The 15,673-nt window shown below is 30.1% G+C and overlaps 1 protein-coding gene across 1 annotated transcript in view; it reads left to right on the plus strand.

Moving 5' to 3' along the window:
• The first annotated feature begins 9,077 nt into the window (after nt 1-9,077).
• The window catches only part of LOC132742679 (gamma-aminobutyric acid type B receptor subunit 1-like), a 28,390-nt gene continuing 21,794 nt past the window's right edge, over nt 9,078-15,673 (plus strand). Inside the window, exon 1 of the mRNA XM_060731144.1 lies at nt 9,078-9,683. Within this exon, the coding sequence (XP_060587127.1) occupies nt 9,441-9,683 (243 nt within the window). The 5' untranslated portion in view covers nt 9,078-9,440. The remainder of the gene's footprint in view (nt 9,684-15,673) is intronic.

A 15,673-nucleotide genomic window follows, 5' to 3' on the forward strand; every position in this document is an offset into this window, starting at 1 on the left:
TATTGAATAGTATCATTTATGACCTTTTTGGGTTAATGATTTTGTAATGTTTGTCTTTAACATCACATCACCATGAACTATTACTAACGGTAGTCTTTCGATCAGAACAAAATACAGCGCAATAATTCAACAAAATACAGCGCAATAATTAAACAAGATAATTTTAGAATTTGACTTAACTGTAGCCGTTTGTGCAGCAAAAGAATTCCTTTGCAAGATCAATACCTATCACTCCTGTAGTAATACGTTATGAATATCAATGCAAATCATTATCCAAATCAAAGTGCTTGATTTAAACCATTAATGAACCAATCAAATGCCAGGTTAAGATAAAAAGAAAGGCGTGTAGGAATTTGCCTCGCTGTGTTGAAAGTGGTGAATTTATGAAACTAGAATCAAATTTTCAATCACTGTGATAAATGATTTATTATTCTTACATAAGTTTGGCTTAATTATAGTCCTGTGTGTACAATAAAAACATAATTACTTTGTTATGTTGTTTGTCAAACAAGAAGCTATAGTGTTGTAATATCTAGCTATGTTGGCTACTGAAAAAAATGAAGAACAAAATATCATAAGATCAGCAAAATAAAGGCAAGCAATACTTTGATATACAATCTGAAACATTAATTCAAATTACACTCAAAACATTGATATGTGAAAATTCAGCTTTGCTGAAGAAATGCATAGGTACTATCAATATATTATGTTTTTATGTTATATCTTTACAATCCATTGCCAACTAAAGACAAAATTAGGAAATGTGTCCTTCTGACAACCATATCATATATATATTTGCTCCTTGTTTCTTTGTTCGATAACCGAGTGTACCAACCCAAAAGAAAAGCAATGCATAATTATGTGAAAAAAATAATAACTTGGAGGTTTTTTTACTTTGGCATGATTGGTTCAGTTATTCCTTTTATATATTTTCAGCAAAAATGACGTTTCATTTTCAGCTACCAAGGTTTTACCTAAAAGTAGTTAGGACTCAGAAAATAGTATACTGTGAATAGTAGTCTGAGACCCAACTCGAGTTTTATTTTGTTTGTAGACATATTCATTGATATTCGTTTCAAATTTTTTAAATATTTTCTTAAAACAGTGAGATATTTATTTTAAAAAAAAAATGCTGAATAAACAAAGTTGCATTCATCCGTGTAATTATTAACAAAGAAAATGTATTTTAAGAGTGACAATATCTTTCAGAGAACAACTGAATTATTAATTGATCAAATTATACTGTTTTATTATTAAAGAGGACATAAAAGTTCTATATTCGTGTATAGTATTTGATTGCATAATATCTATTCCATGCATGCACGCCAAATGAATGTTTGTCTATTTACAGTGACAGTTTCCAATATCAAAAGCAGACAATCATCTTGAATTTGTCTGGCCTGTAGATTGGATAGACTAAATAAGATAATCATTATCAAGGTTCCTTAATATCTTCTTATTTTGTTCATGACACCAAAAAACTATTGACTTTTTTATAATTATATGATGTTCAGTTATGGAATAATTAAAAATAATAAAACATTCAAAAGAAAGATAAAGTCATCTTTAATAAAATCGGTTTATATGCTTTGTAGTGCCTGATATAAAGTAATTGTTGTATTTTCAACATAATCAAGGTATCATCTATGCATATATTAATGTCAAGATAAGATATATCATCTTTGCATATATTTATGTTAAGGTTAGAAGTATTATAATGTAAATGTAGAAAATATAATAATGAAAAACTTACTTGTATTTATCACTTAAGATTTTAGATTTAAATCAGATTTAGGTTTACGTTTAGATTCAAGTTCTTAATATTTGAGCGTTTAGTTTTGTGTATATGTATAATGTGTAATTATCTACATGTAAAGGTTCTTTAATGTAATTATTGGATGCCGGACAAGTACACTTAATACATGCATCAAGGTATTATGTTCTATATCACATGCGTGCGGGTTGTTACAAAATCAAAATCAAATAATTATTAATATCATTCCAATTCCGGCGCTTTACAATCTAATTTACAGACCAGACAGCGCAAACACGATTGTGTTTGATATGAAAAATTGCCATTGTTGATAGACAGGCATTGAATTGTTATTCATGCAGTGGATACTGATTTACAACTCAGAAAATAAAAACGAGTTCTCTGGAGCGTTAATGTACAGATAAGATTCAGTATATTAGTTATCTTGAAACATATTTTTATATAATGTTTGACATTTAATATCAGATAATTCTACCACATTACGAATGTAAACTAACATCCATAAAATGGCATGCCGTTCTTTATGTAACATGTGTACATCAAATGACTATTTGACTTTTGTATGAATATAATGGTCTTTCTGATTGCTACTGTCATGCTTTTTATGATCGTTCTTTTATCTAAACTTTCTTAAAAAATACCATTAACGTTAAAAATTAATTTCAATCTTGTACTACCAAATGTGTTTATTTTCTGGTAACTTGTTAATTACAACCGTCACTGACATTGAAGATTGTCATTGTTAGATAATGGCTTCTATAAATTTTTGCTTTCAGACAAAATCTGCAATCGTTGTAATGTTGTTACTTACATAATGTATAAATATTCTGAAAAAAAAAATGTTTAGCCCAAATTGCCATTCCGAAAAATGTACCATAAATTTATAAGCTAAGGTACATAATTATCTCTTCGTCTACCAACGTGGGTTCAAACTGCGTCAGGGTGATTGCGTTGTATCAGTTAGGAACTGTTGGTCGTTACTAAGTACTGGTTGGATCAAGGAACTAATTCAAAGATGTTTTAATATGATTATAGCTTCCAACACAATCCCACTAAAATGTTTTATTTGTTTAAATTAAATACCAATGACACTTTGTTTATTATAAACGCATGACGAGATCTAAACAGGTTTAACATATTATACAAATTATATTACTTATCATACCCATGCTCTTATTTAAATAAATTCGCATGAAACATTGTCATATATTTTGTAACTTTAAAGGATTTGTTTGTAATCTTTCCTCTATAAAACATGTAATTTGAATAACAGTTTGAACGTTATATGCCATTTTCGTCATCGGCTGACAATAATTCCGTTTGCATAATGACAAGGCTTCACAGAACATGATACTTCTAAATTAGATTTGATGGAAAAGGATCAATTGCACGAAATAGCTTAACAAATGGCAAGCGAATATATGCCATGCATTTGAACTTTCTCAGAAATAATGTGTTTTTTTTTTGTTGTTGTGTTTTTTATCTTCTAGAATCACTTGTAATAATGGAATATTTTAGTCCATAAATAAAAAAAAGATGAATTTTAAATCTTATCAGAGTATACAGCTGTGCTTGTAAAGTGGATATCTAACTATAAAGTATACTACTAACTATCCTTTAATCAAATTCAATAAAGCCGGGCAAACTGTTTGCCACTTTGCACAATTTCGTCATTCCTTCCATGTTGCAACTGAATTTAAAGTAAGTGAGAATGTTTGTCTGTAAAAGGTACATCTATCTAGATAAATCTCTAAATACCTGTAGTATAAAAGTGAAAAAAAAAGAAACAAACTTAAATATTGTAAATTTTTTTTATTTAAATTTTATATAGAATTCATCAAATTTTATTTATCTTTCTTGCTTCAAATTAATAGCTGCTTAATATACATTTTCAGTGCTTTTAAGCAGTGTTCTTTAATTTACAATCATAATGTAGCTCTTTGAATTGGTTGTTTCTCGGCAGTTTTATTTGTAATTTGTTTAATATGATACTGCTTCAAATGACTTCTCGGTACGTGCGTTTTAAAATAACAACAGCTAAATGTTTCTAAAATCATTTATTTGCTTATACAATACATATTATTGATTTCAAGTAACTTCTCCTTGTTTAAACAATTTAAAGCTACAATTTTCACAATATTATAACGAAATTACATGTACTCGCAAAGTGTAAAAAAAACTATGTAATAGAAAGAGCATCGACACACGAGTCTATCTAATGTGTTTGAGGGGGGGAGCTTTTTTGTCGTCTGTATCATATACAATATTTAAAAAACGACCCGTATTTTCAAAATATGAAACCCCAGAAAACAGTGATTCATGAACGAGCATTGAATATGATATTACTATCGCTATCCCTTTCTCTGTCGTCACAATAAGTTTACTACAGAAAAACATTGAGCAAATCAATAGGCATGCTCTGGAGTGCCGCCTCCAGTTAACGCACTGTCGATGCATATGTATACGATTTAACTCAGTGTGACACGTTGTGAACGGACAGATCCCCAAATTATGATGCATTTCCGAAAAAAGAGCATTTCCGTATATCATTTCAGAATAGTGTTCATTGAGCCCTATTCAAAACAACTGTCATATTAACAGGAATATAGGTAGAACGAATTTTCTGTTATTGAATGAATATTTGCTTGTATATCGATAAAAAAATATCAACAAATTTATCTTTAAATCATTTAGTTTTTTACGTTACGATTATGCAGATGTTGCCTTCGCGAGTATTTTATTTGGAAACATGCTTTATTATGTTAATATCTAATATCCATGCTAATTAAATAATAGAGACACTTTTGATAAAACACACCCTCATACTTGCAATTAAACTGAATATGAAGTACAGTATTTGAATTTAATTCTCTTTATTGTTGCTTTAAAATCAATTTCGTCTGTATATAGCATAAAAGGTCAACGGTGACATTGCATTTTTTCGCTTGTCTTTTCTAAGCTGTTAAAGAGTAAACATTACGTTAATTGTTGTATTTAATCAACACCATCTATGAAACGCCTAACAATATTTTTTGCGTGCTTAGAAAATGTTCACATGACATTTTTAAAATTGTCACATATAATTCATTTGTCACAATTTATTTGATTTCTGCTTTGAATCATAAGTTACGCACGCTTAGCAAAATTCTTTATTTCCTCCTTATCGCCTGTCAACTAAATATCCCCGTGAGCTTATTTCAATTTGAAATGTTGCCATAATTACTTTGAAATGATATACAAGTTTTGTCAAGCGACCTTTAAGCTTATCGGAATAATGCCGATAGTCCCCTTGGTATTTTTCCTGTATTTTCTTTGTTTTTAAATTTATTATTCAATGACACCGGCAGAGAAAAACGTAAATATATAAATCCATCAATCATATTTTGTAGCTTGTATATAAAGATATTATTAGTGAGTTATTATTAAATTGTATCCATCATTTAATATAGCCATTGGGAATGTATAACTTTATCAAATCAAATTATGGAGGACATAAAAATGAAGATGATTAATATCTTTAATTTGTACTCCAGGGCTGAAAAAATTATTTTGAGTTAGAAAGAAATCAAATGACTTATACTCAAATTTTTAATATTATTTATCAACCATATTTTGCGTAAACAAGTAGAAGTCAATTGTTTTTGTAACTTATGTAGGCATCAGTGTTCCAATCTGCATACATATATTGCAGTATTTCCATTTTTCAAAGTGATCCTTTACCTTTGATTACAGTCTGTAGGCATCCATTAAAATTCACCAACAATGCATTCACAAAAATCTCAAGAGAAAACAAACGATTTATTGTTGATAAAGCAATATTACATGGATATTAGGTTTCAATAACACCATCCAACCTTATGTTGAATCAAGCTTCAAAATCCTGACGTAAAATTCCGAAATAAACAAAATCTTAAATGTCAGAAAGTATTAACATCAAGATACACGCCTTTTCTGCATAAAGAAAGAAACTCAGAATTAAACACTGAACGAAACGCACATAGAAGCAAACAAAAACATTGAGTTTGTTTCAGCAGAATACAATATCAACGCAAATAGTGATTGAATTAAGATAATAAGTACGCATCGGATAACCACTTACACTAACATTAGAAACAAAAAAGGACATGGCTGAGTTTCATTATTTGTACTTGTATGCAAAATTAAACAATATTAAGTGTATGGAAGTCTATCTGAACTAAAAATTTGATAAACGATTTTTTTTCAGAAAAAGAGGAAATGTTAATAAATCTATTATATCATTCATGATGATAAATCTATCTTTTCGTTCATAAGTAAGAAACAGAGACTACGCAAAATGAATGATTGTTCTTGCGCAAAGCTTTATAAAAATGATTAAAGGCACTTTTTGCCTCAGGAACGAATCTGTGTTATACAAATCTAGCATTCCGATAACTAGTTCCTTTAGTGTTGTAACAACTAGCAAGTGCATTTTTATCGTTTCGACAAATAATCTATGAGTTTTATGTACATTTTGTATGAAAAAATATAACTTCAGATACATTAAAATAACTATAGACCGATATATAAGTTATGAAATTTGAAATTCAGATCCATTCCGACACAACTTTAGAGACCAATATACTCAAGTGCTATAATATAAACAACCTGTTTTAATCTCAGTAAGTATATTAAACAATCTCAGGATTGAGAGATCCGATTTAATGTAAAGCATATCGATACAACAAGATAGAAGTATATTTTTTTCGATTTGTTTTCCTTGTCATGAACACTACTGCAAAAATTGTATCGATTTTTCAGAGAAAATACATTTAGTGAAAACATGGTTTAACCTTATTTATAGAATCTAAGTTGTGAACTTTGTTTCTAAACCTATCCGAAAAAAGATGGTAATGCCCTGATTGTGTCTAGACATTCTAAGCGCATTGCCTACGTTATTGGAAAAATAATCCCGAAGCACCGTAATATTATACATGTTTTGAGACTATAATTACTGCCATCAATATTGTGGAACTAAATCAATGTTTAGTCAGTCAATAAAAAAACGCAACCAGGGTTTCGGTCATAAAATATAATACAATATTATAGAGTTTCTCACTTAATTGTGAATTGTTATATCATGTGTTTGTTATGTTTATAAAGTTTGTTCCTAAGTTTTTGATTTTGATAATTTTTAAATTAAAATAGGTTTACGTTTAGATACTTTTAAATGCAAGTCATACAAAATCATTATTTAGATACAACAGTTACTTATTAGTTTTACAGTGTCTGTTCATGTTTATTAATTAAATGTAACTCTGCGCATAATTCTGGAAACACATCTAAAAACTACATTACTTGTTTGTTTGTTTTTTTTTTTTTGTTTTTTTTATTGGGTTTTACGTCACACCGACACAGTATAGGTCATTTGGCGACTTCCTAGTTTAACTGGTGGAGGAAGACCTCAGGCGCCCTTCCGCGCATAATTTCAGGCACTAACGGGCACCTGAGTAGATCCGCCAACGTTCAGTAAGCTAGCTGGATAGCTATCTCACATGAAAGAATCGGAAGTCCGTGTCGCGATTCGAACTCACAGCGGTGAGGGGCAAGTGGTTTGAAGTCAACGACCTTAACCACTCGGCCACGGACGCCCCTAAACTACAGTACTGTTGAAATGTAATAAATGAGCCATATAGGATTAATAACCGTATCATAACATAGCATCTACAGAAGCAAGAGGACACATTAAGAGTGCTTAGAGATGAAAGATGCAAGGGCTTTTATAGATACTAATACACGAACACACACAGCAGCATAAGCGCTTTTCCTGTACTACAGTATGATTTGGCATTTACTCGTTTTGTAATCAGTTTTTCGTGAACATTTTTTTTTTTGGTCACGAATTTCACGTTCTGGAGCGATTTTTACTTTGATAACTAAACTACCGAGGTCTTCAAGTCTAAACAGCGCGATTGCATCTATTGATTATTTTTCTTTCACGTTCGTGCGTTCTCAAGAATAAACGATATAAATCAAACTGTGTATGCATTTATATCTGTATTTATAATTCGTGAATAATGATTGTTTCATGTTTATGTTCAAATCACGTTTCCTATTTGGGAGACGCACGTACGACAAACTGTCACTTACGGAGATTTCTCTGCGCCAAATGACTTTACAAAACGCAATAACATTTAACGTTTACGAGAAGAACTAACGTTAGCTTTAAATTTTATCGTCACCTTGGAAATAGCTTTTGGTACATTCACATTAAAATGTGTAAAGCTTTATTTCTGATTCTCACTGTTTAAGTTTTTGAAAAACAATACTTACAAAATATTTGTTTAAAAGAGATTTGTTTATACGTATATTTCCTAAAGAACAAAATACCACCAAATTATTGCCAAATGGTTTCAATTCACTTAAGATAGCTAAATAACATTTCTTATATTTTGTTCCGGAACATTTTATTCTGTTTACGTACAAAATCTAAGTCAAAGTCCTTTTGTGTTACAACTCTTCCGAAAATCGACCATTATTCATGAAAACAAAATTCAAAACAGACAGTCTGTCGGTCTCTCCTTTTATATTAAATATGCTATCTTCAACTTTATTCTAAATTCAGAATTTAGAACCATCTAATCTTTATAATTAAGCAAGCAAATTTATCTGAATTGGACTATCTGTAATTCAATGTTACGGTAGTAAACTTTATTCTTAAAATGGCTCTACGTTTATTTTCCAAATCAATAAACAAATAACCTTTAAGTCGTAGTACAGTTATGATTCCTAGATATTTTGGTTCCTTTCGTCTTCTCATTAAATAATTGTTTAGATAATTCTAAGTGTATAATATATACAAGTAAAAATAATGGTTTAAACACATTCTTACTTGTAAAAATAAAAAAAGTCCTAAAACTAGCTTTTTTTCGAAATTAAAACACATTCGTTATCATATAAATCTTTAAAATATTAGCATTATCATTCCAATACAGGTATCCGTATAAGCCAAGCATACATTTCATTCTCAGTTATTTCAAATTTGGTAAAATCATGATGACATTTGTATGTAAACAACTTATTTCATATGTTCTTTATTAGCCTATTCTGTGCCATCTTGATCTTAAGTAAATATCCAAGTGACAAATTACCGCTCACAATTCTAGGGAAACGTAATCAAGCTGAATGCTTTTAGGGTTACAAAAATCTTTTCTAGAATTGCCCTTGTAAAGATAGAAAGGCAGAGAGCAAGAATACAATATCGACCCATAGGAATGTTCTTTGCATTAGAAAGGAGAGAATTTTCTCAATTTTAGATACACCATCATTCTGTAGAATTGGACGCTCGCTAGACGCCGCTATAGAAAATTGAATGCTGGCTGATTCCTATAGATTGATTTTCGTTTCACCGAGAATAGAACGGATATATTTTACGACGGACTTCTGTGTGATTGAATGAATATATATGTGCAGATAAGCTTTTTATGTATCTTATTTTATTTTACAGCTGTACAAATATAGTGTGTGCCGTTGGAAGTTAAATTCAATCTAGGCATTGATATGTTTGTTTCCTTTTCAAAAGTCGGAATTAGATAAATATCAAAACAAACGCGTATTTTCAAAACATTTAATATGGATTTAGAACGTTCATAGTTTAGAAAGCAAGTTACAGTTGTGCCTATTTTATAACAGAAAGAAACGGGGGAAAATGAGACTTTACACTGAAAACAGACACATTACCAAATGTATTTTATGTGTTATTTTGTTTTTCTATTACTGCGATGGCCTAAAGGATAAAAATATTACAATTGGAGGAATATTTCCAATGTCTGGAAGTTGGGCAGGTGGGCAGGGATGTTTACCCGCCGTAGAAATGGCTCTGGAAGACGTTAATTCACGGGATGATATCCTTTCGGAATATCATTTAAATATGGATTTTGACGATAGCCAGGTAAATCAATCATGGATTTTTTCCTTTAAAAATCTATATAGCCGTTATATTTGTTCTTGGACAAGACTGTTTGATGGTGAAACATAATATTAAAAGCGCCGTTCAACATTTAATCAGGATGCTTAACGTATCGACAGACGGTCATAATATCACGTTTAGGATCAATGAATGTTAAGACCCGTAACCATAGATTATACCATAGTGAAAAGTATTTTTAATATACGATTTTAACCTTTATGCCTCAGTAATTAGTTTCCCTTCCGGTGCCCCTGAAGTCCTTTTCAAACTTGCGAATGTCGAAGGAAACATCTCTGTTCTATTTAGAAGTTAAAAGTTATTAGTCATATAATATTTGCATTTTTCCATTTAGAGGTTAGAAGCTATATTTTATATAAAATTTGCATTATCATTCGCTCGCCTAAAAATATGAGGAATCCTTGACCTTTGATATTTCCTATCTCCTTTGACAGCGTTATCATTAATTTCCATACATCAATTCTAAATGAACATTCGTGCTGGATGTCTTTATTCGAAATCTAGCAACGTGAGAAAAAACATCAACTTGGTTTATTAGCATCTAATTATACCCCCTAGATACAGGGATAATGTTCTTGCTTTTGATCATTATACTGGAATTCGCGTTAATATGTAAATAATTAGATTCTCACTAAGTAAATTATGTTATTCATGTGACAACTTAGGAATGTAGTAGTTACATATGACTTTTATTCCTTTCGTAGTAGTTACATACGACATTTATTTCTTTCTAGAAACATGTCACATAAGTTACATTGAACTTTGCGAACAAAAAGAAAAAAAAGTTTTTACAATCTTAGAAATAAGACTTTTCAAATGCTGAGAAATTGCTTATTTTTAGCCGACATGTACAAGGTTTTAGTTGCATGTACATATCAGTACCAGGGCATTGACATGCACAATCAGCCGTGTCTATTAAATTATGTATTATTAATGTGTTTGTTAAAGGTGATATTTATTCTGATTAAAGTTCTCGTAAATAAGATATCCGTCAAAGTTTAAAAGTTTAACGGTCAGAGAACGGACAATGCAATATTGCAATTATACCATTTCAAATAATTTATCTTTTTATATAAGTACATACAAAACTGAAATACAATGATAACATTCCCGTTTTTAACTATAAGTACATGATTTATTTTCATTGAATGGTATGAAAATAAATAGTTCATGACTGGCGCTCGCCAAGAGTGAAATATGATAATTTTCATACCATGTTTCTGTTTATTATATACATTATCATTACAATTTGAAAGACTTTCCCTAAGAGTTTGTGTACAAGTAAAATTTGGAAGAAAGTAGTCCGGCAAGACACCAGTGAAAATACGAGAAATGTGTTTAAACTGAAGTGAAAAAAATGTTTACAGTAAAAATAAAGAAAATATAAAAATACTCATTTTATTTCATCGATATTTCTTAATATTTCATTTATAACTATAAGAAATGTGTATATTTATCCTAGTGTAAACAAAAGATAACGAGAAAGATTATTCTGTTTAAATCATAAATCAACAAGGCAGCGAATAAGAACAATACAATAAAGAAAAGGAAATGAATAGCAAAGAAAAAAGACCAGTTTTAAAATTGTCAACATGTGAGCAAAGGCCATCCAAGAGAAATATCGAACATGGCCTTCAATGACAAGTAGGCTTGATTCTGATGCAACATTTTAATTTCAAAGGAATTAATAACTGTCGTATCGTGGCCAGTTTTTGGCTTGCAGGCAAGCCATTTCATTTGGAAAACTTGTTCCGGTTAGGTGGTTTCCTGCTTACATCTGTTGGTGCATGATTGAACGGGAAACCAGATGCAATCGTGCCAATCACAACTTTTCGGCCTTTTCCGTCAGTCTTCGGATTAATGATAATAGCCGATGTAGTTCCGATTGCAATCGTAACAATTCGGGCGATTCCGTCATACTGCGGAAATCTAAGCTATTTTAGTTACTTCGGTAATCCCAGTTTGTGTATATAAATAGGATTTCTATTTTTACTTGATTTATCGGTTTAAACCGTAATAAATTATAAACGAAATTGTTCCGTTTCATTTGTTTTTCAAGACGCAAAAGTTAGTTTCTTTTATAATTGTTTTTTTGTCTGTATTAGTTTTATACAATAGAGAATGGTGACTGTAGTATTATTCCGTCTTCAAAGGGTAATCACGCATGATCGAGTTATATTTAGATCTACTGAACGCAATTCAACTTCTTGGTGAGGTAATCTAAAAATAGCCCATGCATATCATTAACCTTGCCACGATCATAGTTGATATATACATGCTTATTAATATATTGGTACCACGTAACGAAGTATTTTAGTGCATTTACTTGTCTATAAAGCAAAGGAATGATTTCGCTGCGAAAAGGGGGAAATGAGATGTGCACACTTGTTTTCCTTCAGTATCACGTTAATATTTTTACGATTGATCATTTTCTTTATTAGTTTTATACAATAGAGAATAGATTTAAATCGTTTTGACAAAAAAATATTCGGTTTTCCAAAAAAAAACAAAAAAACTAAATAAACCCTTTATGATATACAAATACCGTAATTCAAAAAAAAATGTGATAATAAATTGAAACCCCCCAAAAAAGAACAATTTTAAAGGGTTGGGATGAAGGCACAACTGTGCAAGCCTTTCCTTTTAAAAGGAAACTTTATTTAAAAGGTTATTTTTATTCGATGTAGCTTTAAAACACAGGTGTGACAGTAATCTGATGTTCTGAAAGATAAAGGATCGATTTTACATTGGATAAGGCAACGACATAACATAAAAAAAAGTTTATGATTTACCACTGGCAGTCAAAATAGAAATAAGAAATACACTCAAATGTTTGAAAACGTACAATATTTTCATGTCATAGTACATGTATATGTTGTTTTACTTACAGTGATTTTTTACCTTTTAAATCTAAAACGGTTAGTTTTGGTACAAGTTCTTTCTCTTGCAATTCCCAGGCTGCACTTTCATTCATACAATATTCTGCCTTATCAGTGTCATTGATACGTGTACGCAACTAGTGTTAATTATTAAAACCTTTCGTACACGACACAACGAAAGAAAAACACGTTCCTAGCAAATGGTCTTGTTAATGCGGAAAACATTTGTTTCAATATGTCATGATCAATTGTAGCGCAATAACGGTCCACATGGTATCACATCTCGAAATTTCCCTCTAGCAACATTGCATTACTTTTGCAATTTCGGCAAAACTCAAGAGAGATTACAACACTGCCTGACAAGCTCTAACAATAATAACCGCGGGAGAAAAAATGACAAGCTTTCCTGAATTTATTGATACAACGTTCTTATGAGTTATAAATTGTATCTTCCAATGGAATAACAGATGAATAAATTCTGTTCATTTTTAACAATCCTATATAATGTAGCATTTTATAACTGTGTTCGTTTCGGTTATAAGCAGTTGAATAAACATGATCTCTGTAAAATTCAAACCAACAGTCTTAAATAAATAAATAAATAAATAAATAAATAAATAAATAAATAAATAAATAAATCAATCAATCAATCAAAATACAATAATCAAAATAAATTGGATAAAGTAGCTGATACAACTTCAACAATATAAAAATGTTTAAATCGGTACTCGGTAAGGCAAGTGAAGTAACAGTATTCAATTGGTAAATACAATCAAATATATTGTAGTAAAAATTAATTAAAATAGATTAGGAATTTTATGTTAATATGTTTATGATATATTGTTCATTGAATCTTAAATAGTAATTAAAGGAATTAAAATGGAAACCTGAAAGGTGGCTATGCACAGTATAATGTACAATCTATCTGAAACCCCATCCCCTTAATGGCCTTAACAAAACTGGGAATTGTGATTTATTTTAGAATTTTAAACCAATGATTTTATATATAAAAAAAATTAACGATTAAGTAAGATTAAATAATGGACAATATTAATAAAGAACACAAAACGTCTAAACTATTGTGATTTTAAGAACCAATAGTTTGGAACTAATATTTCGATGATTTCATTTTGTTTTTATTTTCTGGTAATTTATAACGTCTCAGAGTGATTGAAACCTTAAATGCAAACTATCACCAAATGAACACAATCATTCTTAAATATAATGTGCTCTTACCCATCGACTTTAATTCCACATAAACCAAATAAATAAAAAAGAATGTATTGAAATTAGAATCATTACCAAATATTGCACGGTATTATAAAAATGACAGAATTCGGACTACAGTCAGGACTCATTATAACGGCACTGTTGTTTCCCAAATGATATGTCAGTATATCGAATTTGTTAGTATATTGAATTTCATCATTCATCATGTAAATGATATGATTATTCACTGGTATCTGAACATTATGTATTAGATCTATTATAAACATATATAATGAAAATATTTGTGTGTTTATGTGTTCACTTTATGATACACATTACATATCATAAAAATAATAAAACAACTTCTTTATCTAAATAGTAACAACTAAAATAGTTAAAGATTAATATGAAAATGATGAAACTTTATAAAATAAAAAGCAGTCCGTTGATGTTAAGCTGGAGGTTCTGCAATTATTTTAATTATAAAAGTCACAAGTTGGCAAGTGTGACAAAATTCAGCTGACAACACGATTGGTCTGTAATCAACTGACCAAGCTACAATACCTGCTTTTGTTCACAGCTCTATGATACGCGCGCTTGACTGACCAAGTATCAGTTTAACGGGTACTGATTGTATAGAAAATAACACGTTTGGTTTCCAATCTTATTGTGTCGGAGTTGGAATACGAATTTTCCGTTATGAAGAATTATAATAACGTTGAAAAAATGGTTCCCACTATATCACTGTCGTTATTTGAATTTGTCAGTATAATGGATTCTGATGTATTGAGTCCTGACTGTGTTTTTGAAAAGAAGCTATTTTTTGGAAATTTATATTTGTAATATGGATATTACACAAACATGCGTTTTCGCATTTGAAGAATTCATTTTGTCATCTTAATCTTGAATTTAAACCTAGACAGAATATTTTCTTACAAATTAATGTTTAACTTGTACGTGAAAACTGATCTCTAAATGAAATGTATAATTAATATCTTTTCCGCAAATCTTAATTAACAGTAGGTTTTGTTTAATCACCAATTTTAAGCTATCTCACTTATGAATGTTCAGTGCATTAGATGGTACCTGCAGTAGAACTCGTCAAACACTCCATACCTCCTGTTTAAGATGAGTTCTAAACATTGTCCGTGTGGCTCATTTATTGTAACAGCTTCATGTAATAGTCTTATGGATTTTTTAATTACGACGTGTAGCTATATCACTGTGAAACAATAATTTACTGGGAACCGGAAAAATGTATGTATAAAAGTGATTGATTTTTTGTGCCTCTTTTGTATGAGAGCACTCTTTCCAAAGTAATTTTAGTTTCCGATAATCATGGACGTTCCAATTTAGGAAAGAAAAATAATGTGACATCTAGTGACATCTAGTGTAAAGTGGTTGACAGAAATGTCTTAGGGAATGTACTGTGATATAATTATCACTTTTTAAGTTATCTCTTACCTAATAAAGCAAATATAAAAGTATGTGGTATTTGCTGAGTATTTGGTGATAGTGTCAGATTGTCCTTTATACGTAAATATTCCCAGTACTAGGGTACATTTATGCCCTTTCTTAATTTCAGATATTATACATATATAACATATTATGGATAAATCCCGAGAAACTAGCAAATGTAGTAATAGGAAGAAAAACCAACCAATGTTAAAACAGTAGTAAAAATTCAAACTATATTATTTTAAATTAATTCGAATTAGTCTCTGTTTGATAAAGACATGTAATTAACTTCTACTTTAAGACACGCGTGATAATGACTTTGATATGTCTTTCCCCTTTAGTAAACTGTTGTGTTACGGAGTGACTTATGATATTATTTTGGTAATTGAAACAGACAACGACACGTAA

Source organism: Ruditapes philippinarum, unplaced genomic scaffold, assembly GCF_026571515.1.
Source record: "Ruditapes philippinarum isolate M1 unplaced genomic scaffold, ASM2657151v2 ctg866_1_1_1_1, whole genome shotgun sequence".
NCBI lineage: Eukaryota > Metazoa > Mollusca > Bivalvia > Venerida > Veneridae > Ruditapes > Ruditapes philippinarum.